Here is a 25,168-nt window from a genome sequence, read left to right as displayed (position 1 = left end):
TTTCTATGAAAACGGAGCTTTTCTAAAACACTCTCGAGAGTGTGTAAATTTGAAAATGATTGTTGCGCGTTTTAGTGTGGATGGGGTAAACGGAGATATTTAAAAATGCTGTCATGACAACACAACAACAACAATGCCTTTTCTGCTTCTGCTTGGTACTGCAAAAGCACTGCCGGATGGCTGTTATAACGCGCAGTCAGTGGGAACGGCATGAGAGTTAAATTGTGAAGTGAGCTTTTTTGACTAGATCCCCTAAATTGATTTGATTGAGTCTATCTTTAAAAATATTAACGTCAGAAATACTGTGCAGGTCTGGCAGCAGAAGATTCCACTCTGGTTGATCTTGGGTAGAGGACGGCTTCATGCGTGTGTTGTTTACTTTATTGTCTACGTTAATAGTTTGTTTGGAGTTAAACACCTCCACGTTCTCCACTGCTTTGCTGACTTTGTAGTCATTTGTAACTTGCAGAAACAGCTCGACCTCATTGTCTGTCTAAATGAAGAAATCCGGTCTGCTTTTTCCAGCGGAGGTTTTCTTTGTATTCCTCGAAAACATTGTTGAAAACTTTCTTTCGCTGTTGTTGTTGATACTCTAGTTTTTGACCAATGGAAATAGCACAACATCGCCGCGGAAACGTAAATATTATACCGTTTCCTCTTCGCTTGTTTTCTGTAGATGTGACTACGCATGCCCAGTAGGAGTAGATTCGCCCAAATTCCTTTTTAATGTGGACAGAGATCTTTTGAAAAACGCCTAGTGTGACGCCTGTCGTTTTCACTTGAAACCGGCGTTTTCAAAATTATCCAGTCTAGTGTGGATGTAGCCTCAGTATTTTTAAGGCAGAGGGAGTGACATACCTGAGGTTTGGACAAGGCAACTGTGTGGGGTAATGAAGGTAATACATTCAACTGTTCACCGGGACTTGCATAGGCACCTGGTCAAGGCAAGATGGTGAAACATTAACACACACAGATGGGATTCAGAATTGGAACTATGATCACTACAGCCACAATCTCATCGGATAGTAGTGCTGGCCTGAGGGGCTGAATGGCCTACTCTTGCTCTTAATAAATTCACTTTTGTCCATACTGTCTATCTGCCGGGCACCAAAATGATGATATAAACACTGTAATATTATTACCCCAACATAGATATAATATCCATGATATTTTAGTATCATGTTGACAGACCAATTCATAATTGCTGCTTTGCTTGCAACATTATAACCCTCTTCCTTTGTGATAATACGCACACTTGCTGAGAAAACTGTGGTGAAACTTGTTTGGAGTTACTAAGCACATCCATCAGCAACACCCCTTCTGAGTCAAGTGTACTATTTTAGAACTCTGGGCTCAGAACAAAGCAGGAGTTTGCTCAGCCATTCAGTGATAACCCCTTGTTGGGTGCTGTCTTTCATTGATTCTATTGTGTTTCTTGTACTTTCTGTGATTGTCTGCAAGAGAAAGAATCTCAGGGTTGTATATGGTGACATACATGTACTTTGATAATAAATTTACTTTGAACTTTCTCATCTACAAACTTATTCATCATACCTTCTGTGTAAATATACTAATCCCTGTGATGCATCGCTGGTCACAGGATTCCAATCATAAAGAAACCATGCACTGACTCCTATTACCAAGCCAGGTTTGGGTCCAGTTTACTTTGGATCCCATGGGCTCTAACCTGTTGGACGAGTCTTCTACATGGAACCTTGTCAAATACCTTACTAAAGTCCATGTCAACTACATCATCTGCACTGCACTCATGCATATATTTCAGTACATCTTTCATTAGCTCAGCCAAGTAGTTGATCAAGGTCTCCCAAGCTGACTCCCTTTAAGTATTGTAGATGTAAATTGATCCTGTCCCTCAAACAAAGCCAAAATGTGCTTTTATATGTCCCCAATAACTGTTGTTCTATTCACCTTGTCTTTTTGCTTATGGAGAGTTGACGTGTTTTCTCTCAAAGATTCCAGGCATGAAGCGTGAACTCTGTTTCTCTTTACATAACGCTGCGTAATTTGGAATAGGAGAACCAAACAAATGAAACAGACATTTCATATCTCTACTCACAGAACAAGATGCAGAAACCTCCCAGAATAAACAGAGAACAACAGGTCTAGGGTGAATGAGATTAGCATTAGTGTAAAAAAAACTGTTACAAAAATGATTGAGACTGAAAGCTGACATATACCACTTAATGATCTGCATCTCAAGGTTCTGAAAGAGGTGGCTGTGGAATTGGTGGGTCTACTAGTTGTTACTTCCCAAAATTCCATGGATTCTGGAACAGCATTACAGACACAGGATCATGCATAAGTAATCGTGTGTAATGTGTACTGCTGTGCTTTACACCCTGTTTCTGAGAAACGTGGTTTCATTTCTATATATATTGTATGGTTATTTACATGTATATAGTTGGAAGACAATAAACTTGACTTGATAAGAAGAAAATGAGTGAATGAAGGATACTTGGACTTTCAGAGCGCTATTGATAAGGTATTGCTCAGATTATTGAATACAGTTGTTGCAGATCAGATAGTAGGTTACATATTAATATATTTTGATTGAAAATAGAATAAATGGGTTATTTTTGAGTGGGAGGCACTATAAGGATCAGAGCCTCATCGGTTTTCAGTCTGTATCAATGATTTTAATGAAAAGTCCAAGCATAGTATATATATTCCTTTGTTATTTCCGTAAAGCTGAGTGGCAGTGTGGATTGTGAGGAATATGCCAGGAGGCTGGTGGGGATATAAGCAAGCAGGTAAACTAGAAGGAAAAAGGTTATGTTGGCCTTGATTTTAACAGGATTTTACTACAGAAGACATCTGGGTGATAAAGTGCCACACATGAGGCTGCTTAGCAAGATAAAATCCTATGGCGTTACAGGAAAGATACTGGCATGGATATGGTGAGAAGGCAGGTGTAAGGGGTTGATTGGGATCTGGGTTCAGCCATGATGGAATGGAAGAGCAGACTCGATGGGCTGAATGGCCTATTTCTGCCCCTATATCATATGGTCTTTTACCTCACCATCACTTTTACTATACCAGTCCCTTAATGTGCAGAAATCTATTGAACTTGGCATTGAATGTACTCTGTTTCTGAACTTCACAGTTCCTTTGGATAGAAAATTTTAAAGATTCACCGTTCCCTGGCTGTTAAAAACTCTTCTCATCTGTCCTCAATAGAGAATGTGACATTTGGTTCCAGACTCCCAGCTGGGGAAGCATCACCCACATATTAGGCACATGAATGAGCTCTTGTTGAGTATTTAATATTTCAGTCGTATAGGCGCGTGGCCAAGTGGTTAAGGCATTCGTCTAGTGACTTGAAGGTTGCTAGTTTGAGCCTTGGCTGGGGCTGTGTGTCCTTGAGCCAGGCACTTAACCACACATTGCTCTGCGATGATAAACGTGAGGTGCTACATTTTGGTAGGACTAATCAAAACAGGACATACATGGTAAATGGTAGGGCATTGAAGAATGCAGTAGAACAGAGGGATCTAGGAATAATGGTGCATAGTTCCCTGAAGGTGGAATCTCATGTGGATAGGGTGGTGAAGAAAGCTTTTGGTGAAGAAGGCCTTTATAAATCAGACAATTGAGTATAGGAGTTGGGATGTAATGTTGAATTTGTACAAGGCATTGGTGAGGCCAAATTTGGAGCATTGTGTACAGTTTTGGTCACCAAATTATAGGAAAGATGTCAACAAAATAGAGAGAGTACAGAGAAGATTTACTAGAATGTTACCTGGGTTTCATCACCTGCGTTACAGAGAAAGGTTGAACAAGTTGGGTCTTTATTCTTTGGAATGTAGAAGGTTGAGGGGGAACTTGATAGAGGTATTTAAAATTATGAGGGAGATAGATAGAGTTGATGTGGATAGGCTTTTTCCATTGAGAGTAGGGGAGATTCAAACAGAAGGACATGAGTTAAGAGTTAAAGGGCAAAAGTTTATGGGTAACATGAGGGGGAACTTCTTTACTCAGAGAGTGGTAGCTGTGTGGAATGAGCTTCCAGCAGAAGTGGTTGAGGCAGGTTCGATGTTGTCACTTAAAGTTAAATTGGATAGATATATGGACAGAAAGGAATGGAGGGTTATGGGATGAGTGCAGGTCAGTGGGACTAGGTAAGAGTAAGAGTTCAGCACAGACTAGAAGGGCTGAGATGGCCTTTTTCTATGCTGTAATTGTTATATGGTTGGTTATATTCTACTTTTCCTTATCTATGCTTTAATCTTCCTTTGCTAATTCTGAATTTCTTCCTGTCTCGTTGCTTGATGCTTTTTGTGGCAACATTATACATATAAATTTGCCTTTGCTCTAGACTAGGGGTTCCAAACTTTTTTATGCCATGGAGCACTACCATTAACTGAGGGATCCGTGGACCTCAGGTTGGGAACTTCTGTTTTAGACAAACTTATTTTGTCTGCCTCAGCGTGCTCACATTTCCTTTTAGGTTTTTGTGCTTCAGAAATATATATGTATACATATATATTAGTTGTAAATAACAAATTAATTCTTTAAATATTAGCAAATGGTTCTTCTTATCATGCCTCTTATTGTAGTTTCCCCATTGACCATAGCTAATTCACAAGCTCATAGCTTTACACAGAATTAAAACTCTGATTTTAGATTAAGCTAAATTGCTCTGAATTTTGATATAAAATCATATTATGATTATTCTCCCTTAACTAACCGATTATGAAGTAACAATTTCCTATGGTACAAAACTAGCTTTAAAATAGTCTAATCCTTCATTGACTCCTCAGCATACTAAACTAGAAAACTTTTGGACAGTCCATGAATTCACCCTCCACACTATTGCCATGAACCTTGTTCCCCAATCAACGTGTTGTTTAATCCCATGATATTACTCTTGTTGCATATACATCTCATTTTGTGACTTGTACTCTGTCCTACATTTCCATTACTCTTTGTGGGTCTTCAGACAATTCAGACTGTAAAATTGGTGTTTCCTGGCAGAACCCAAGCTGACCCATTTCCTTAATTTTTTATCTAAAATCCTTCCTCTTTCCTGCCTTAATCCTATTCTTTGATATCAGGATTATCTTGCTTCCTTTTCTGTCTTGCCAACCTAAAAGGTTATGTGTTGTAAAATATTTAATTTTCAATTTTGCTCACATTGCAAACATTTCCCTGGAAAGTCCACTCATTCCTTGTGTCACTGATACATCCCTGTAACGATAATATATTACTCTCTTCTCTCTTTCTCTACAGGTATTCACTTCAAAGTTCGATATGCTATGCATTCAGAGGTGCTTTTCAGCACACCACTGCTGTAACGTGTGGTTATTTGTTTTACAGTCGTCTTCCTATCAGCTTGAACCACTCTGGCCATTTCCCTCTGACTTTTCTCATTAACAAGGCATTTTCACCTACAGAATTTGTCACAATGGGGGGGTGGCTTTGGGAACGGACCCAAATGCAAGACACACTAGGTACTAGGAACAGGACTTGACTAGAGAAGGGACATGACAGGATACAGATAAGGCGCAGGGACGAGAATGTAGACTTGGGCTAGGACATGGACTAGACAGGGAACCCGGACAAGGAACTATGAACTAAGAGCCTAGGCTTGGGAAAGCGGGACCAGGACTAGGAACCATGAACTAGGAGCCTGTACACAAGAGGAATTCTGCAGGTGCTGGAAATTCAAGCAACATGAACTAGGAGCCTGTGCTTGGAGTCTGAGCCAGAGACTGGACAAGGACCCAGAACCTACGTCTTGCCTTGGGCTCGGACCCCAGAACCAGGCAAGGACATGACATGGCTACAGGACAGGATGTTGGCTGGGGTCTTGAGGCTTGGGGCTACACACTGGGGTCTTGAGGCTTGAGGCTGCTAACTCGGAGGCTGGAGCTCGGAGACAGACTGGGAACTGTACATCAACATAGAGCTGGGATTTATCCTTCGAAAAGCCGGGACTCATCTTTAACACAACACTAACATGAGACTGGACAGTAGATAGATATAGAGCTTGGACTTATCCTTAGACAAGCTGGGACTCAACTTTACCTCTACACCAAGGTGGGACAGGTCCATCTGTTGGGTAACGGCAGAACGGCCAGACTTACCCAACAGAGGCAAAGACAAGACAGGTCCCCCCACAGGGCAACGGCAGAACGGCCTGACTTACTCCACGGAGGTGGCGACAAGAAGAGACAAACACCGAAGAACGACAGGCACTTCCATCTCTGTATCGGGGTTGCTCCGAGTAGCAGTTACGGCCAGCAACCTCGGCTGGCTATGGAAACAGCCGGATCCCTGCCTAGCTTGGAGTGGCTGACGGCCACTCAGCTGGCCCGGGAAACGGCCGAATCCATACCGCAAAGACAGCTCTGACTACTGACACCAAGGCTCCATGAAACGATGGTTCTCCAACGCGGCCTAAAGATGGCAGGCGGCCGTTCTAGCCTTCCACCTGCAGGTTGCTCCCAGGGGATCTTGACAAGACAAACCAGCAGCCCACACTCGACCCCAAGGCTACTTATATTCCAAGCCCCAAGATGGGAATCAGGCGCCTATGATTAACCCAACTGAAGAAAGGGAGAGCTGGAAGACCCGGAGTCCTGAGTTCACAAACCAGACCGTGAACCGGAATGTGGACTTCACGGACCGCACCATGACAGAATTGCTGCTAACTGGATGTTTCTTTGTTTTTGTACCATTCTCTGGAAACTTTAAGAGACTGTTGTGTGTGAAAATCCCAGGAGATCAGCAGTTTCTGAAATACTCAAATAACCCTGTGTGGCACAACAATCATTCCACGGTCATTGTCACTTAGGTCACATTTTTTCCCCATCACCCACATATGTTTGCACTGAACAACAACTGAACCTCCTGACCATGTCTGTATGCTTTTATACATTGAGTTGCTGCCACATGACTGGCTAATTAGATATTAACATTTCTGAGCAGGTGTACAGGTGTACCTAATAAAGTGGCCACTGAGTATATATACACTGAGAATACTTGTGCGTACACAAGTCTTAAGTCCCAATTGTAAGAACAGTTACTTTCCTACATTTATTCAGTCCCGTTGAAAGGTCTTGGCTCAAAACATCGACTTTTTATTCCTTTCCATTGGTGCTGCCTGGCCTGCTGAGTTCCTCCAGCACTTTTTGTGTGTTAATCTGGATTTCTAGTATCTGTAGAACCTCTTGTGTTTGTGTATAACCATATAACAATTACAGAACAGAAAAAGGCCAACTCGACCCTTCTAGTCCGTGCCGAACTCTTACTCTCAGCTAGTCCCACTGACCTGCACTCAGCCCATAACCCTCCATTCCTTTCCTGTCCATCTATCTATCCAATTTAACTTTAAATGACAACATCGAGCCTGCCTCAACCACCTCTGCTCATTCCACACAGCTACCACTCTCTGAGTAAAGAAGTTCCCCCTCATGTTACCCCTAAACTTTTGCCCTTTAACTCTCAACTCATGTCCTCTTGTTTGAATCTCCCCCATTCTCAATGGAAAAAGCCTATCTACGTCAAAACTATCAATCCCCCTCATAATTTTACACACCTCTAGCAAGTCCCCCCTCAACCTTCTACGCTCCAAAGGATAAAGACCTAATTTGTTCAACCTTTCTCTGTAACTTAGGAGATGAAACCATGGCAATATTTTAGTAAACCTCCTCTGTACTCTCTCAATTTTATTGACATCTTTCCGATAATTCGGTAACCAGAACTGTACACAATACTCCAAATTTGGTCTTACCAATGCCTTTTACAATTTCAACATTACATCCCAACTCCTATACTCAATGCTCTGATTAATAAAGGCCAGCATACCAAAAGCTTTCTTCACCACCCTATCCATATGAGAGTCCACCTTCAGCGAACTATGCACATTATTTCTAGATCCCTCTGTTCTACTGCATTCTTTAATGCCCTACCATTTACCATGTATGTCCTATTTTGATTAGACCTACCAAAATGTAGCACCTCACATTTTTCAGCATTAAACTCCATCTGCCATCTTCAAGCCCACTCTTCTAACTGGCCTAAGTCTCTCTGCAAGCTTTGAAAACCTACTTCATTATCCACAACGTCACCTATCTTAGTATCATCTGCATACTTACTAATCCAATTTACCACCCCATCATCCAGATCATTAATATATACGACAAACAACTTTGGACCCAGTACAGATCCCTGAGGCACACCACTACACACCGTCCTCCAATCTACTCTCTCTGGTGGAGAGAGTAGTGGTGGATAATGTATAACTATATATGTATAAATGCATATTTAAATGTATAATTTGCCATTTTTTGTTGTTTGAACCTATGTACCTGCAATGCTGCTGTGAGTTTATATTGCACATTGTATCTCACCATACTTGTGAAATTAATTCCATTTAAATTCAGTGCTGCATGCTTTCATATAAAGCGCTACTGATTTTATCATTCTACAACGTTACATTCTGACTCTGAATGGCATTGCCTGTCACTTCCTGACAGAGTCGTTATATCAATCACTACTTCTGTATCAGAAAAAAAACAAATTGCTGGAGGAATACAGCAATGTGGGCAGCAGGCGCAGGGGAATGGTCAAAGTTTCAGTCTGAGACCCTGTGTCTGCACTGAGAATGTAGGCAGGTCATCGCCATTGTAAGGAGGTGTAAATAGTACCACACTTAGTCCTGCTTCAGAATCTTCAACCAAAATGTTGTCTGCCCATTTTCCTCCACAGGTGCTGCTCGACTCAGAGTTCCTCCAGCAGCTGTTTTATTTTTTTTCACTTCAGATCACAGAATCTACACTCTCTTGCACCTTAGCTACAAAGGTATATTACCCAGTATGATCAGCTCGATCTTCTCTGCAGAACATGCTTTAATCTAGGATCCTTATTGAAAATAAAGATGAACATCAGCTCTACTTCTCCTTGTAGAATGGCTCTCCTTACCTCTGTGTGGAACTTATGCTGTCTCTGTCACTGGTTTCTGTTTCCTTCTGCTACATTGTGTGCACATGCTGGAAATATGGAACTTCTTGCAAAGGAGGAACTCAGTAGATCAGATAGAGGGAAATGGATGGTCAACATTCCTGGTCAAGATTCTGCATCAGGACGGAGAGGTTTTGGTTTAAGATCCTTCATCAGGACTTGAAAGAGGGGAGATGGCCAGTATCTTGTCTTATGGTCTTATTAAAAAGTTGGAAGGAAGCGATAGAGCAAGGCTGAGAGGTGATAGGCGGAGGATTGATAGGCAGGTGAGGGTGAAGTAGAGTGGGGAGTGGGAATTATTCAAAAAGCTGGGAAGTGATTGGTAGAAGAAGTAAAGGGCTGAAGAAGTTAGAATCTGATAGGAGAGGACAGTAGGCTATGGAATAAAGTAAAGGAGTTGAAGAAGGAAATTAGTGGGAGGAATATGTGGGTGATGGGCAGATTAGGGGAATGGAGGTAAAAGAGAAAGGGTGATGGTAGCTAGTGGGCTCAGGAGGACAAAAAAGATGATGGGACAGAGGGAATGGTTACTGGAAGTGAGAAGATTTGACATTTTTGCCATTGGGTTTGAGATTCCCAAGGCGGAATATGAGGTCTGGCTCCTCAAATCTGTATTAGACTCAACCAGGCAATGAAGAAGATAATGGAAGACATGTTGGATTGCGAATAGGAAGTGAAAAGTGGCTGGCCACTGGGAGATCCCCGCTAGTACAACAGAATAGAGTGAAGGAGCGGGACAAAGTGATCTTGATGTAGAAGAGGCTGCACCGGGAATACTAGATGCAATAAATAACACCGATGGATGCACATGTGAAGTGCTCTCTCACCTGGAAGGGCTGTTTAGTGCTCTGGATAGTGGTGAGGAAGAAGATGGAGGAGTAGTTGTAGCAGTTGGCATGGTTGCAGTGATAAGCACTTGCAGGGGTACCATGCAAATGTGTTCACTGAGACCTCCTGCTCCACATTTTCCCTCGTGTTTCTGCGAGAGACTTGCGATGTTTCGTCAGACTGTAGCATTTCTTGGAATTTCTCTTCTGGGTGCAGATTTTGATCCCCTTATTTAAGAAAGATGTTGAAGACAGTCCAAGCTAGATTTATTTGCTAGATTTATCTCTTGGGGTAGTGGAGGTATAATTTGCAACCACATGGAGAAGGTGTAACCACATGGAGAAGCTGTAACCACAAGGAGAATGTGTAACCACATGGAGGAGGTGTAACCACGTGGGGAAGGTATAACCACATGGAGAAGGTGTAACCACAAAGAGTAGGTGTAACCACAAGGAGGTGTAACCACAAGGAGAAAGTGTAACCACAAGGAGAAAGTGTAACCACAAGGAGATGATATAACCACAAAGAGAACGTGTAACCACAAGGAGAAGGTGTAACCACAAGGAGAAGATATAACCACAAAGAGAACATGTAACCACAAGGAGAAGGTGTAACCACATGGAGAAGGTGTAACCAGAAGGAGAAGCTGTAACCACAAGGAGAAGGTGTAACCCAAAGGAGAAGGTGTAACCACATGGAGAAGGTGTAACCAGAAGGAGAAGGTGTAACCACAAGGAGAAGGTGTAACCCAAAGGAGAAGGTGTAACCAGAAGGAGAAGGTGTAACCAGAAGGTGTGATCACGTGGAGAACGTGTAACCAGAAGGAGAAGGTATAGGCTCTACACAGGTAGCATTGGAGATCAGGACTAATCCTAGGTCATTGGAATTGTGAGGCAGCAACTCTACCCACTGTTTAATTGTAGCAACCTAAATCTGTAAGAGTTTTAAAGCAAAGCAATTAAATCTTTCATTGCAACAGAGGTAGGACATTCAGGACCTCAAGTTTATATTGATCAGTAGTCTTGTGTATCTGTGTATCTTAGTTCCATGTTCTTTTATACCTCAGATAACAGTAATTCCTCACGGGTGCTTCAAAAAGGCGGCATCCAACATTAAGGATCCCCCATCACCCAGGTCATGCCTTTAGGAATGAGGTACAGAAGCCTGAAGGCACACACTCAACAGTTCAGGAACAGCTTTTTCCCCTCTGACATCAGATTTCTGAATGGACATTGAACCCATGAACACTACCTCAATACTTCTAATTTCTACTTTTGCACTGCTCATTTACTTTAACTATTTAATATATACAGTATATGCATATATTTACTGTAATTCACATATTTTCTCTTATTATGTATTGCATTGTACTGCTGCTGCAAAGACAACAAACTTTACCTTATATGCCAGTGATATTAAACCTGATTCTGATTCTAATTCCAATTGGACCCACTTCAGCTTTTTTTTCTTTGGGAGAGGATGTTCCAGATTTCAACAGACACTGTGTGTTGAAATAAGTGCTTCCAAACTTCACCAAGTGACCTATATCTATCCTTAAGGTAATTATTTCAAGTTTTGTACTCTACTGTCTGAGGCTTCATTTAACTTGTCAATCCTTTAATCATTTGAAATACCTTGATTTAATCTAATATAAGGTGAAGGGAAAGTTCAAAGGAAATGTACATGACAGGTTTTTACAGAGAGAGTGATGGATGCCTGGAATGTGATGGTGGAGCCAGATACGATAGTCATGTTTAAGGGGCCCTTAGGTGGGCACATGAACACGCACAGATGTAGGAAAATGGTCCACGTGCAGGCAGAAAGACTCTTTTAATCAGCTGTCACCAGCTTAATTAGTTTGGCAAAATATTGTGGGTTGAAAGGTCTTCCTGTGCTGTACTATGTGCTAAGTTCAATGTCAATCTTCTCAAGTGAGTATAAGAAACATCCATTCAACCTGCTTACAATCATTAACTCCTTTACCCCACATTTTTTTCTGTTAAATGAATATGCATTGCATTCCACTGACAGCAATAGATGACTGCTGACATGTGATAAAAAGAACTGTGCACAGTGTCACAGGAGGAGTCTAACCAGAGCTTTTCAACTTTAAGGAAATTTGGCATGTCATCGAAGACTCTGACAAACTTCTACAGATATACAGTGAGAAGTATTCTGACATGGCCTGGTATAGCAACTCCAATGGAAATGTACACAAGAGGCAACAGAGAGTGGTAGACTTAACCAGTTCCATTACTCTGCCCATCATTGAGTACATCTACAAGAGGTGATGCCTTAGGAAGGCAACGTCCATTATTAAGGATCTCACCATCCAGGTCATGCCCCCTTCTCATTTCTGCCATCAGGCAGGATGTATAGGAGCCTGAAGCTTCGACAACAGCTTCTTGGGTCTCCATTGTCATCAGGTTTGGAAAAACCCTATCACTATCTCAGACTATAATCTGTTTCTCTCCTTCAATTTTGTGCAAATATTGTTACGTTTATTTGTGTTGCTTATTTTGCACCAGAAAGTTATGTATGTATAATTTGTTTATGTTAACTTTTGTTTATCCTCGTCTGCTGCAAAAGCTAATTTTCATGGCATTTACACCCAGTGTACGTATGCTCATGACAATAAATTTGAACGAACTTGTTTTGCTGATCTGAATAAGAGAAAAGGCTGTTCATAAAGTTAGAAGTGTCACAGTATTGTAGGTCACCGGTTTAAAAACTGGTAATCCTAGGACACATTCATCCCCAAAACAGGCCAGAAATTGCTGACTGCCCACAATGCTCAAAGTTCTGCCCAATGTGCTGTCCAAAGGACATTAAGGACATCCTGAACACTAAAAAGAGGGTGTTTAGAGATGGAAATAGGGAGGAGCTGACGGCAATACAGAGGGACCTGAAAGCCAGGATCAGGGAGGCTAAAGACAGGTACAGGAGGAAGCTTGAGTGGGAACTCCAGCAGAACAACATGAGAGAGGTCTGGAGGGGTATGAGGACCATCACTGGGTTCCGGCAAACTAGCAACAGAGGAACGGAAGGCAGTGTGGACAGGGCCAATGAACTTAACCTGTTCTTTAACAGATTTGACAGTGTGACCCCTGTCCATCCCACACATGAGCCATCTGTTGTCGGCACCCAACCAACACATATTCCACTCTCCCCTCCTACCCCTCCTCACAGTCCCCCACCCTGCTCTCATGACTATACCCCTTCCCCACACGAAACCACCATGGTGGGCTTCATGGCTGAACAGGTGAGAAGACAGCTGGAACGTCTCAACCCAAGCAAGGCTGCAGGACCGGATGGTGTCAGTACCAGGGTGCTCAAAGCCTGTGCCCCTCAGCTATGTGGAGTACTTTGCCATGTATTCAACCTGAGCCTGAGGCTCCGGAGGGTTCCTGTACTGTGGAAGACGTCCTGCCTCGCCCCTGTGCCGAAGATGCCGCGCCCCAGCGGCCTCAATGACTACAGACCAGTGGCATTGACCTCCCACATCATGAAGACCCTGGAGAGACTTGTTCTGGAGCTGCTCCGGCCTATGGTCAGGCTACACTTAGATCCCCTCCAGTTCGCCTACCAGCCCCGACCAGGAGTTGAGGATGCCATCGTCTTCCTGCTGAACCGTGTCTACGCCCACCTGGACAAGCCAGCGAGCACTGTGAGGGTCATGTTTTTTGACTTCTCCAGTGCGTTCAACACCATCCGCCCTGCTCTGCTGGGGGAGAAGCTGACAGCGATGCAGGTGGATGCTTCCCTGGTATCATGGATTCTTGATTACCTGACTGGCAGACCACAGTACGTGTGCTTGCAACACTGTGTGTCCGACAGAGTGATCAGCAACACTGGGGCTCCACAGGGGACTGTCTTGTCTCCCTTTCTCTTCACCATTTACACCTCAGACTTCAACTACTGCACAGAGTCTTGTCATCTTCAGAAGTTTTCGGATGACTCTGCCATAGTTGGATGCATCAGCAAGGGAGACGAGGCTGAGTACAGGGCAATGGTAGGAAACTTTGTCACATGGTGTGAGCAGAATTATCTGCAGCTTAATGTGAATTCTCCCTGTGATCACATGGATTTCCCCCAGTTGCTCGGGCTTCCTCCTAGTAATTTGTGGGTTGGTGGAATTTGGAGCAAAATTCTGCTGGAGGAACTCAGTGAATCAACATCTTCATCTGGTCTGTTCTCAACCATGCATTGAGGGAAAAGAAAAACTGGGTACCATTTCATCAGGGTGGCCTGGTGTCTCCGTAAGACAATATGCTCAAGGCCTTCTTCTGTGCTGGAGATTTTTTAAATTCATTCACGGGATGTGGGCTTCAGCAATTTAAACCGGCATTTAAACCAGATTAATGGTAGGTTCCAGATGAAGGGAGTCTTGACCTGGAATGTCGTCCCTCCATTTCCCTCATAGCTGCTGCCTGATCTGCTGAGTTCCTCCAGCAGAATTTTTGGCATGTGAATTAGCCATTATAAATTGCCCCCAAGGGGTAGAATCTGGGGTAGTTGATGGGAATGTGGGGAGAATACAATGTGACTTGTGTGGAGATACTGTTTGCTGGTCTGTATAGACTCAGTTGGCTGAAGGGCCTGGTCCCTTGCTGGATGACTCTATGACTTTAAAGTTAGACAGTTACACAAAGGCAATAGGAGAATTCGTGTGGAGCATCAAAACAGCATGGGTCTACTGGCCCACTGGCTTGCTTCTTGCTGGAGACATTATCATGAAAGTCTTTAGTGTTGGAAAAAGATGGAACTAAGTCATTCACTTCCATAAGATAACTTCATGTTTTCTCAGACAGCTGTCAGTCTGAGAGACCTGCACCCTAGAATACCAATACCCACAGCACTGACTAGATTTGATGCTTCACAATAATAAACAGAATTACTTAAGCAGCTCAACACAAAATTACATTGATCAAGAGATTCTGCAGATGCTGGAAACCTTGAGGAACACACTCAAGGTGCTAAAGGAACCCCAGCTGGGTTTCTCCAGCACTTTCGATGTGTTCCACAAAAATTACAATCCTTTGATGGATGGGAAACTGCACACTGCCCAGTTTTAGTTCCTGGGTAATGTACTGCTGTGGGTATAAAGAAACAGCAAAGACACCCACATTCAATATCCATATCATATCAATTTTTACAGATGCACCATAGAAAGTATCTGACTCGACTGTATCTCAGCTTAGTGTGGCAACTGCTCTGTCCAATGCTTCCAGAAATGACACAGATCAGTCTATCATGCATACCACCCTCCCCTCCATTTTTCTTGCTGCCTCGGGAAATCAGTCAACATAATCAAAGACCCCTCCCAGCCCGGTCATTTCCTCTTCTTCACCCTTTCAATCGCATGGAAGACACAAAACCATCAGAGTCAGGGGAAGCTTCTGTCCAACTTGTGAACAGACCCCTCATATCCTAAAGGATGAACTCCCAAGTACCCAATCTACCTTCCCACTTCATATGTCTGCCTGCACTGCATTATCCCTGCAACTCCAACAGTATATGCTGCATTCTGTTTTCTTGTTTAGTACCTCAAGGTATTTATGTATGGTATAGTTGGTTTGCTGTACCTTGGTATATGTGACAACAATAAGTCAATCCAATTCCTATCCACTCAGTGCAAACTAGTGACTGGGGAAATGAAGATATCTGGAAAAAAACGTGTCAACATGTACTTGAAGAATATAGTGTGGTTAAGTTACTGGACAAGCAGATAGGTTTTGAGCCCTTGACCAGTTTGACCAGGGACTTGAAATTCATGCAATTATGGGTCTTCCCAGTTCCTGAACATTCAGAGTACGTATAGCCTGTGCAAACTGTATGAACAAGTGTTTGGGAGCCAAGCTGAAAAGTTTTCCAGCGGTTGCAGGATGCAGTATCTCATGCTGTGTGGGCATTTGGTTTGCAGGCACACTTCCGACTTGCCAGCTGTTTGAGTTACAAACAGTTCTCAGGCTCAGAAATCTGCTTTCACTTGGGGCGGACTTGCAGCTAAATCTGAAATTAATACTAATGTTAGTACCAGTAAGTGTAATGCTAACCATGAAAGTGCCAGGCAGTTATCAAAACTCACCTGGTTCACTGAAGTCCTTCAGAGAAGGAAGCCTTCTGTCCTTACAGCTAACTGAAGTGACTTCAGATCGTGCTGATTGATTTAAGCATCTCAGTTCAGAGGAAGCCAGAGAAGGACAATAAATAACACCACTGCTGGTGACATCCATATTCCACGAAGAAATAAAATTTCAAGCAGCTTTTGAATTCTCTCTCACCGGCCTTCACCCATCTTGTCTCATAAGACCATATCACAATGGAACAGGATTGGGCCATTCAGCCCATTTAATCTGCTCTGTCATTCCATCATGGCAGATTTATTATTCTTCTCAACCCCATTTCCCTGCCTTCTCCCTGTAACCTTTGACACCTGTACTATTCAAGAACCTATCAACCTCTGTTTTAAATATACTCAATGACTCAGTCTCCACAATTGCCTGTGGCAATGAATTCCATAGATTCACCACCGTTTGGCTAAAAAAGTTCCTCCTCATCTCTGTTCTCAATCCGTGCATGCTGAGACTGTGCCCTCTGGTCTTAAACACCCCACTACAGGAAACATACTCTCCATGTCTACTCTGTCAAGGCCTTCAAAATTCGATGGGTTTCAATGAGTTCCCCTCATTCTTCTAAACTCCAGCGAGCACAGGCCCAGAGCCCTCAAACGTTCTTCGTACATTAGCCCTTCCATTCCTGGGATCATTCTCATGAACTTCCTCTGGACCCTTTCCAATGTCAGCACATCCTTTCTTAGAAAAGGGGCCTGAAACTGCTCACAATATTCCAGGTTCACTCTAATCAATGCCTTATAAAGTCTCAGCATTACAATCCTGTTTTTAATTCTAGTCCTCACAAAATGAATGCTAGCATTGCATTTTCTTTTCTGACTACTGACTCAACCTGTAAGTTAACATTTAGGAAATCCTGCACTAGCATTCCCAAGTCCCTTCACCCTCCTTAATTCATCAACGTCATACACAGATTTCCACCGGCCTCACTTTATCCCTCCCCACCCCCATCTCCCATCTGGTCCCAACTGTTACTCACCTCTCCCTTCTCCTCCAATGGTTCCTATTCCCATCTCCTTATCAGAATCCAGCATCTGTATCTCCCTCCAGCAGCTGCCTTCCACGTTTACACTCCCATCTCCCCACCTTGCTCCATCTACTGTTTATTTTCTCCCTCTCTCTCTGTCTTCCTCCATCTATAATTCATATACCATAGCCTTCCAACTCCACTCCACTCACCTCCTACCTAGCACTACCTACCTGTCATCTTGCACCCTTTCTCAGTCCACCGATGACCTTGGAGCCCTTTCTCGCCACACCTCTTTTCCTCCACACGCTGGCCTTCTCGCCTCTCCAATCTCAGTAGGGTTTCAGCCCGAATGTCGACAATTTCTTTTTTCCCACTGATCCTGCTTGACCCACTGGGTTCTTCCAGCACATCACATGTAGCCCCAACTTTGAATTAGATTGTTCAACTGCAGTTATCATTAACACCTAGTGAAGAGTATGGTTGTGCTAGGATTGGGTCATTATTCCATGAAAACCACTGAACTGGATTCCCTGACCTGTAGACTGTTTAGCAGGGAAAAGATGTCATTAAACTGGAAAGAGTGAAAAGAAGATTTATGAGATTGTTTTCAGGACTCAAGAGTCTGAGCTACAGGGGTCGGCTAGGCAAGTTGGATCTTTATTCTGTGGCATGCAGGAGATTGAGGTATATATCTCACAGATGTATATACAATCATGAGGGGCACAGACAAGTTCAAAGTACACTTATCGAAGTGTGTATTAGGTATACAACCATGAAATTCGGCTTCTTCACATACGGCCATAAACAAAGAAAACCATGGAACTTACTCAAAGAAAACCATCAACCCCCCCTCCCCTCATGCGCAAATGAAAACAAAAAAAATAACAAGTGAAAAACACAAGAATATAAGACACAGGGCTGAAAGCGTCCAGCCGTATTCAATTCAGTGCAATCCAGCACTGTGTCAAGTTGAATATTCACAGTCTTTCCCCCAGGGAAAACAAATCAAAAACTGGAAGGCATGGGCTCCATGTGGGAGGGGGAAGAGTCAAGTGGCAGCTTCTTCACTGAGAGGGTAGTGCATATATGGCTGAGGCTGGTACACTTAAAAGACATTTGTACAGGTACATGGCTAAGAAAGGTTCAGAGGGAATGGGGCAAATGGGGGCAAATGGGATCAGCTTAGATGGGCATCTTAGAGGTATTTGACTGAAGGGCCTGTTGTTTGTGCTATATTACTTTATGACTGATTTCCTGCAGGTATGTTGTCAGCAGGAAACTCATAATGATAATGGAGTACTCTGGGGAAACATTGGCCATTTGACAGAAACTTCCAAATCTTTATGTGAAAAGTCATGTTCACCATTAGTAACTTGGAATCATAATGACCCACTGCAGGCCAGGTCTCTCCCTTTCATCAAGATTAAGCATTGGTATATTTAATACAAAGAAAGATATTTTTCAACATTTCCATTCTGCTGAAATAGAGTTGCATTAATGCCTTTTGTGAAGATGACAAGTTCTATTTTTAGGAGAGAAGATCATGAATAAACTAGTAACTTGCTAGCCTTCATATTAAGTGCCAGCCAGTGCTCTCTCTGACAATATCATTATTAACTCACACACTTCTCCCAACATTTTAAGCCATTGTAGCTCATCTAATTCAGGGGTTCCCGTGGACCGCTTGCTTAATGGTATTGGTCCATGGCATAAAAAAGGTTGGGAACCCCTGATCGAATTTGTATCTTCAAATGTGCATCCAGAATTCTATTACACAGAGCAATTGCATTAGCTTTTAATTTGATAGTGCTGAGATCATTTATTTAAGAAACATGACAAAGTATAAATAGAAGTAAAAACTCTGGCTGTGATGCTCCTAGATGGCTGCCAGTATAGGGTAACCTCACAACCATTACAAATCTTTACATAATTCACAATGGTGACCATAGCATTCTAACCACGAACGAGTGAATAAATAGCTGCTCCAGGAGCTCCCACTGAAACAGAGCTGACTGAGATGACTACTGATTGCAGTCAGAGAGCTGAGAGAAGACTGCAAGGTTCAGCGTCCCACCTCTGCTGCAAGGATCAGTTATCTACCTTCTCCCTCACCTTATTACTGCCCAATGTTTAACAATAAAGAATTGCTGATTTCTGATACCAAATTCTGATTCCTGTCACCGGCCCTCAATATCGAGTTATTTCTGTAATATGCCTATCCTTGAACAGCTTGTGTTTATTACACTAACACTAAAAGCCAGATTCCCTTTACATGCACCACCTTAGATACATTAATGCAATGCATTTTATATAACTGAAACACCACATTTTGTATTGCTGATTGATTGTTAAAATCTTAATTTTGAGTATCAACTGAAAGATACAAGGAACAATCCTAGATGAGTTAGTATACTAGATGCACTAGTAAAGCTTCAGAATGATTTTGCCTCACAGAAAGACCATAAAGAGGTCATGTCAGCTTCCAGCTGATCCACATGGAAGATATTTTGCAGTAAGATTAATAAATGATTTAAGCAACCATTCTAGCAACACAGACCATTAAATGATAGAATAGCTCTTGAAAATGCACACTATAATAACACTGACACTTCCTTACCATCTTTAGCTCCCTCTCCACGGCTACAGTTGCTGCAAATATGCTTGATCTCCTTGCCTATGTGGCACTGAATTACAAAGGAAACACTGTGGTTCACAGGCTCTTTCAGCGGCTTCATTCTTATGAAGTAAAGGGCTCCCTTCTTGGGTTTCTCCTCGCTCATTCCGTGTGCTGGTCTTTCTTTGCAGCAGGAGGTATGAGCTGTTCTGTGCAAGCAGAACAAGCTATCCATAGGCTAAAGGATTAGCAGCCAGTCACATCACAAGGAGATCAGGAGACGAGACCCCAGTCTACTTGCAGTGACCCTTCAGCTTGAAGCAGAGCAATGTTGATAACTGAAAGGCGTGCACTGTGTGCTGGCTCTTTGCACCTTCTCTTCCTTCCCCACCCAGCAACCCTTCCCCCCCCGACCGACACACACACACACACACACACACAGACTCTCACACACACACCCTGGTCAATAGTCCTAACAAAAGGATGCATCCTTCAGAGTTACTAAGCTGTAGTACACAGCACATACGAAGCAAGATAATTAACCCTTCTCTAAGGGTGCAGAGGAGACTTACAAGGATGTTGCCTGGATTGGGGAGCATGCCTTATGAGAATAGGTTGAGTGAACTTGGCCTTTCCTCCTTGGAGTGACAGAGGATGAGAGGTGACCTAATAGAGGTGTATAAGATGACGAGAGGCACTGATCATGTGAAAATACATATGTAATGTTGGCAAAATGTAGTAAGTAGATCAGAGTTTGTGTGTGTGTCTGTTCTGTTACTGCCAGAGGATGTTGTTTATTTATGGGATTAATACTTCTTGGTTGCTTTTTATACAAGTACCAAGGGGCAGCTTCGCATTCAGCCAATGAATAAATGTAGTTCTACACTAAACATATTTATTTTGGCACCAGATGACTAAAGTTCATTCTGTGAGTAATTAGCTGAGCAAATCTTTTTCCCAGGGCTGAAATGGTTGCCACAAGAGGACACAGGTTTAAGGTGCTGGGGAGTAGGTACAGAGGAGATGTCAGGGGTAAGTTTTTTACTCAGAGAGTGGTGAGTGTGTGGAGTGGGCTGCTGGCAACATTGGTGGAGGCGGATACGATAGGGTCTTTTAAGAGACTTTTGGACAGGTACATGGAGCTTAGAAAAATAGAGGGCTATAGATAGGCCTAGTAATTTCTAAGATAGGGACATGTTCGGCACAACTTTGTGGGCCGAAAGGCCTGTATTGTGCTGTAGGTTTTCTATGTTTCTATGTTACTGGCTCGCCGTTGGAGCTGTATCTGAAGAGTTAACTCTGGTCAGAAACAAATTGCTGTTATCGTCTAATTTGCTCAGCTAATTACTCGCAGAATAAACTTTAGTCCTCTGGTGCCAATATAAATATGTTTAGTGTAGAATTACATTTATTCATTGGCTGAATGCGAAGCTGCCCCTTGGTACTTGTATAAAAAGCAACCAAGAAGTATTAATCCCATAAATAAACAACATCCTCTGGCAGTAACAGAACAGACACACACACAAACTCTGATCTACTTACTACCTACTTTTGCCAACATTACATATGAATTTTCATAGGTACTATGATTGCATATTTCAGTTAAAAATTCCTCTCAATGGGTCTCAGAATGCTTAGAACATATGCTTAGACATAGCAATGTCTCTCTGCCCAACGTAGTGTGATCCTGGATTACGTAAACCCCAGGTGTAGACTTTCTAGAAAGTTACAGATGACACACTAAGCTCTCTAGCGAGGTATCATTGCTTTTATGTTGCCTTCAGCCCTCATTGTCCAACATTCATGTTAACATTCGGTGACTTCCCAGTTTCTTGCAGCAGCTCGCTACAGTAACTCTCCAATCTGAATACTTGTTTGCTTCTATTTGATGTCCAAAGCTTTTCGATTTAAAATCCAATCCTATGCTCTTATATTAAGTTATTCATGGCTATTAAGTTATCCCAGGTGGACTGCTCTGTGGTTGACATGAGAGACGTATGATGAGTGAGGTCGAGACTAATTTGACAGTAAGGATTGGAAGATGGGTACTCAGCAAAGAGCAGGATTAAAGGGAATCACGTTAATGTATAGATTGTCAGGATCAATACGCTTTACGTTCTCATATTTTGTTATAACATTAAATCAGTACTTGATTGTTATCATGGATTCTGTGAACCAAAGGGCCAGCTTCATGCTGGATAAATTCATAACTCACTGAGGAGGAGGCCATTCTGCCCACTGAGTCATTGGCAGTTCATGGAGCATTCCATTAGTCTCATCACTCCCTTTATTTCTCTGTAACCTATTCCCCCTCACATGCCCATCAACCAGTCTCCCTCTTTTTTTGCTACTTCCAACAGGTGGGAGGTGCAGGAGTTTAGGGTCCCACGCCACCAAGTTTGGGAACAGTTGTTGACCTGCATCTACCAGGCTCCTGGATGAGCTTTACTCGCTCAGGCACTGAACATCCTCCACAGCTGTCAGCTCACTTTTGGGGTCTCTGCAGCTCAGGTTTTACATGTTATTAGTTTACTTTTTCATTATTTGCATGGTTTGTGCTCTATTGCACACTAGATATTTGTATGTCTTTGCTATGTATGGCTTTTGTGGATGCTATTGAGTTCTTGTGAGAAAATGAAGCTCAAGGTATGCATACTTTTATACTAAATTTTCTTTAAACTTTGAACTCCTAACCCTCTGCCAATTTTCCTGTTATTCACGTATGTTATCTGTCAAAGACCGATAGATAAGAATCATGACTGAGACAGATGAAGCTGCAGATGCTGGCTATCTTGAGAGAGAGAAAAAAAAACAACTTGCTAGAGGAACTCAGCAGGACAGGCAGTGTTTGTGGAGGGAAATGGTCAGCTAATGTTCTGGGTGAGACACTTCAGCCCTTCATCAGGACTGCTTTTTCAAATTTGAGGGTGGGTTGGAAGTGCGTAGTAAAATTGATGGAATTGGCGAGTTAGAAACATAGAAAACCTACAGCACAATACAGGCCCTTTGGCCCACAATGCTGTGCCGAACATATACCTAGTTCTAGAAATTACCTAGGGTTACCCATTGCCCTCTATTTTTCTAAGCTCCATGTACCTATCCAGGACCCTAAAAGACCCTATTGTATCCGCCTCCACCACCGTTGCTGGCAGCCCATTCCACGCACTCACTACTCTCTGTGTAAAAAACTTACCCCTGACATCTCCTCTGCACCTACTTCAAGGCACCTTAAGATTGTGCCCTCTCGTGTTAGCCATTTCAGCCCTGGGAAAAAGCCTCTGACTATCTACATGATCAATGCCTCTCATCATCTTATACAGCTCTATCAGATCACCTCTCATTCTCTGCCATTCTAAGGAGAAAAGTCCGAGTTCACTCAACCTATTCTCATAAGGCTTGCCCCCAATCCAGGCAACATCCTTGTAATTCTCCTCTGCACCCTTTCTATAGTTTTCACATCCTTTCTGTAGTGAGGTGACCAGAACTGAGCACAGTACTCCAAGTGGGGTCTGACCAGGGTCCTATGTAGCTGTAACATTACCTCTCGGCTCTTAAACTCAATCCCACGGTTGATGAAGGCCAAAGCACTGTATGTTTTCTTAACCACAGAGTCAACCTGCGCAGCTGCTTTGAGTGTCCTACAGACTCGGACCCCAAGATCCCTCTGGTCCTCCACACTGCCAAGAGTCTTTTCATTAATACTATATTCTGCCATCATATTTGACCTACCAAAATGAACCACCTCACACTTATCTGGGTTGAACTCCATCTGCCACTTCCCAGCCCAGTTTTGCATCCTATCAGTGTCCTGCTGTAAGCTCTGACAGCCCTCGACACTATCCACAACTATCCATTGCAGGAGGCAGCACTGATGCAGTTATTGATGAGGCAAAAAAGGGTTTGGGGAGTGCTATCAGCAAAGGACTGGAACAACAGCTGCTCCATATAGCCAATTCTAGGCTAACATAAATGCCCAGAGCTACACTTCTGACTTGCAGAAGGTGGGAGGAATTAAAAATAAAGTTGCTCAGGGTAGGCTTAAGTTCTGCCAGGAGTAAGAGTGTTCGTAGAGTGGAATTTGTTGGATCTGTGTTCTAGAAAGAAATGGAGAGTCCTAAGGCTTTCCTGAAGAAGAATGAATCTGGGCGTCTATGATGATGAGGCTGTGGGGGCCAGGAAACTGTATGTTGTTAAAATGGAGAAGAGCATGCAAGGTGTCTGGACATATATATGAAGGACTGGGTACTGAGAGGGGAAAGATTGAGTTAATAGAGATATCAGTCAAGGTCAGCTAAAGTTAAGATACACACCTGGCACACCCTGAGCAAAGAGCAAGTCAGAAGCTTCTGTTCCTGTTACGCAGAACTAGGAGGAGGTGAGCAGAGACCCTCTCAGGGATATGTACTGAGAGCAGAGGCATTCACAATATGCAAAATATTCTGGACCCTGAACCTGGAGGTGTGGTGTTGAAATTTGCAGCTGACATCAAACTGAGAAGAATACCAATTATTTTGAGCGCAGCATAAAAATACGGAAAGACACATAAAGGCTTGAAAAGTGGGTGGATAAATGGCAAATTAAATTCAATCTAGCGTAATGAACTACGTGCTTGTTCAGTGTAGTGGGAGGAATAATGAGAATATTTATTCAATTGAAGGTAAGGCATGGAAAAGAGAAGGGGAGCAAGGGATGAGGGAAAACAATGCAAACACCACTGAAGGAAGCTGTGAACGATAAGGGTGCAAACTAATGCACTTGGGTTCATTCCCAGTGGAACAAAAGGCAAAACTGGCATATTGTAATCGAAGGTTTTGGGATTAAAGCTTGCTTACTGTGGGAATTGTGATCTCAATGTGTGACTAAGCCAAGCTTGCTGGACCCAGCATAGGACACACACAAAATTCATGCAGTGATCTCATTAATTTGATTTCAGAAATCAGTCACTCGTGCTAACGGAAATGTTTTATGCATTGGAATATTAACCAGTGAGTAGCTCCCACCAACTTCAGTTAGCTCCAACTACAGCAAGAATGCCTAGGGAGTGAAGTTGTGAGGGTGGGTGCGGGATATTTTGGAGTGGAACCAACTGACAAAGTGATTCCATTGCCCATTGGTTATTCACTGGTAGAGATAGCAGAATATGAGGAATGGTGAGGCAGGCTTTCTCGTTTGCACCAAGGCTTAGTCAGATTTATTGGGCTAGGTGGAGAGAGGTGGGGTGGGTGTCCTCTGACCAAAGCATTGGTAAGCTGAGTTAGGTGTACAGGGAAATTTTGTTTCCTTTTTTTATTTTACAGCATGTGAGGCCACTGTTAGTTACCTGCCCCTACTGGCACAACACACAAAATGCTGGGATGAACTCAGCAGGTCAGGCAACATCTGTGAAAGGAAATGAAATGAATGGTTGATATTTCTGGTCCAGACGCTGCACCTTTTGTATATTACTCCAGATTCCAGCATCTGGCAGTCTAGTCTCTTAGCTCTTGAGGTAACCTCTAAATGAGGGGTGTTGTGGTAGTTAGAGACTATGTAACCAGAAGAAGGAAAAATCTACTTGTTCTTTGTGGGAAACAAGACTGGGAGCTTTCCAGCAATGTAGCTGTACCCTCCAACCACTAGGATACTTCAGAAAAGGGA

At 42.9% G+C, this 25,168-nt stretch overlaps 1 protein-coding gene across 4 annotated transcripts in view; it reads right to left on the bottom strand.

The window, feature by feature from the left end:
* The window catches only part of LOC134358060 (phosphatase and actin regulator 1-like), a 416,919-nt gene that overhangs the window by 182,045 nt on the left and 209,706 nt on the right, over positions 1 to 25,168 (bottom strand). The window contains exon 1 of one of the 4 annotated variants that reach the window (XM_063069966.1): positions 19,535 to 19,849. The exons of the other annotated variants lie outside the window; for them this stretch is intronic. Coding sequence (XP_062926036.1) covers positions 19,535 to 19,766 — 232 coding nt within the window. The 5' untranslated portion in view covers positions 19,767 to 19,849. Of the gene's footprint in view, positions 1 to 19,534; positions 19,850 to 25,168 lie in introns of those variants that run through there. 4 annotated transcript variants of the gene reach the window in all.

Source organism: Mobula hypostoma, chromosome 17 (assembly GCF_963921235.1).
Source record: "Mobula hypostoma chromosome 17, sMobHyp1.1, whole genome shotgun sequence".
NCBI lineage: Eukaryota > Metazoa > Chordata > Chondrichthyes > Myliobatiformes > Myliobatidae > Mobula > Mobula hypostoma.
The sequence above is the reverse complement of the archived record's forward strand: the minus strand, read 5'-3'. Positions and strand labels throughout refer to the sequence as shown.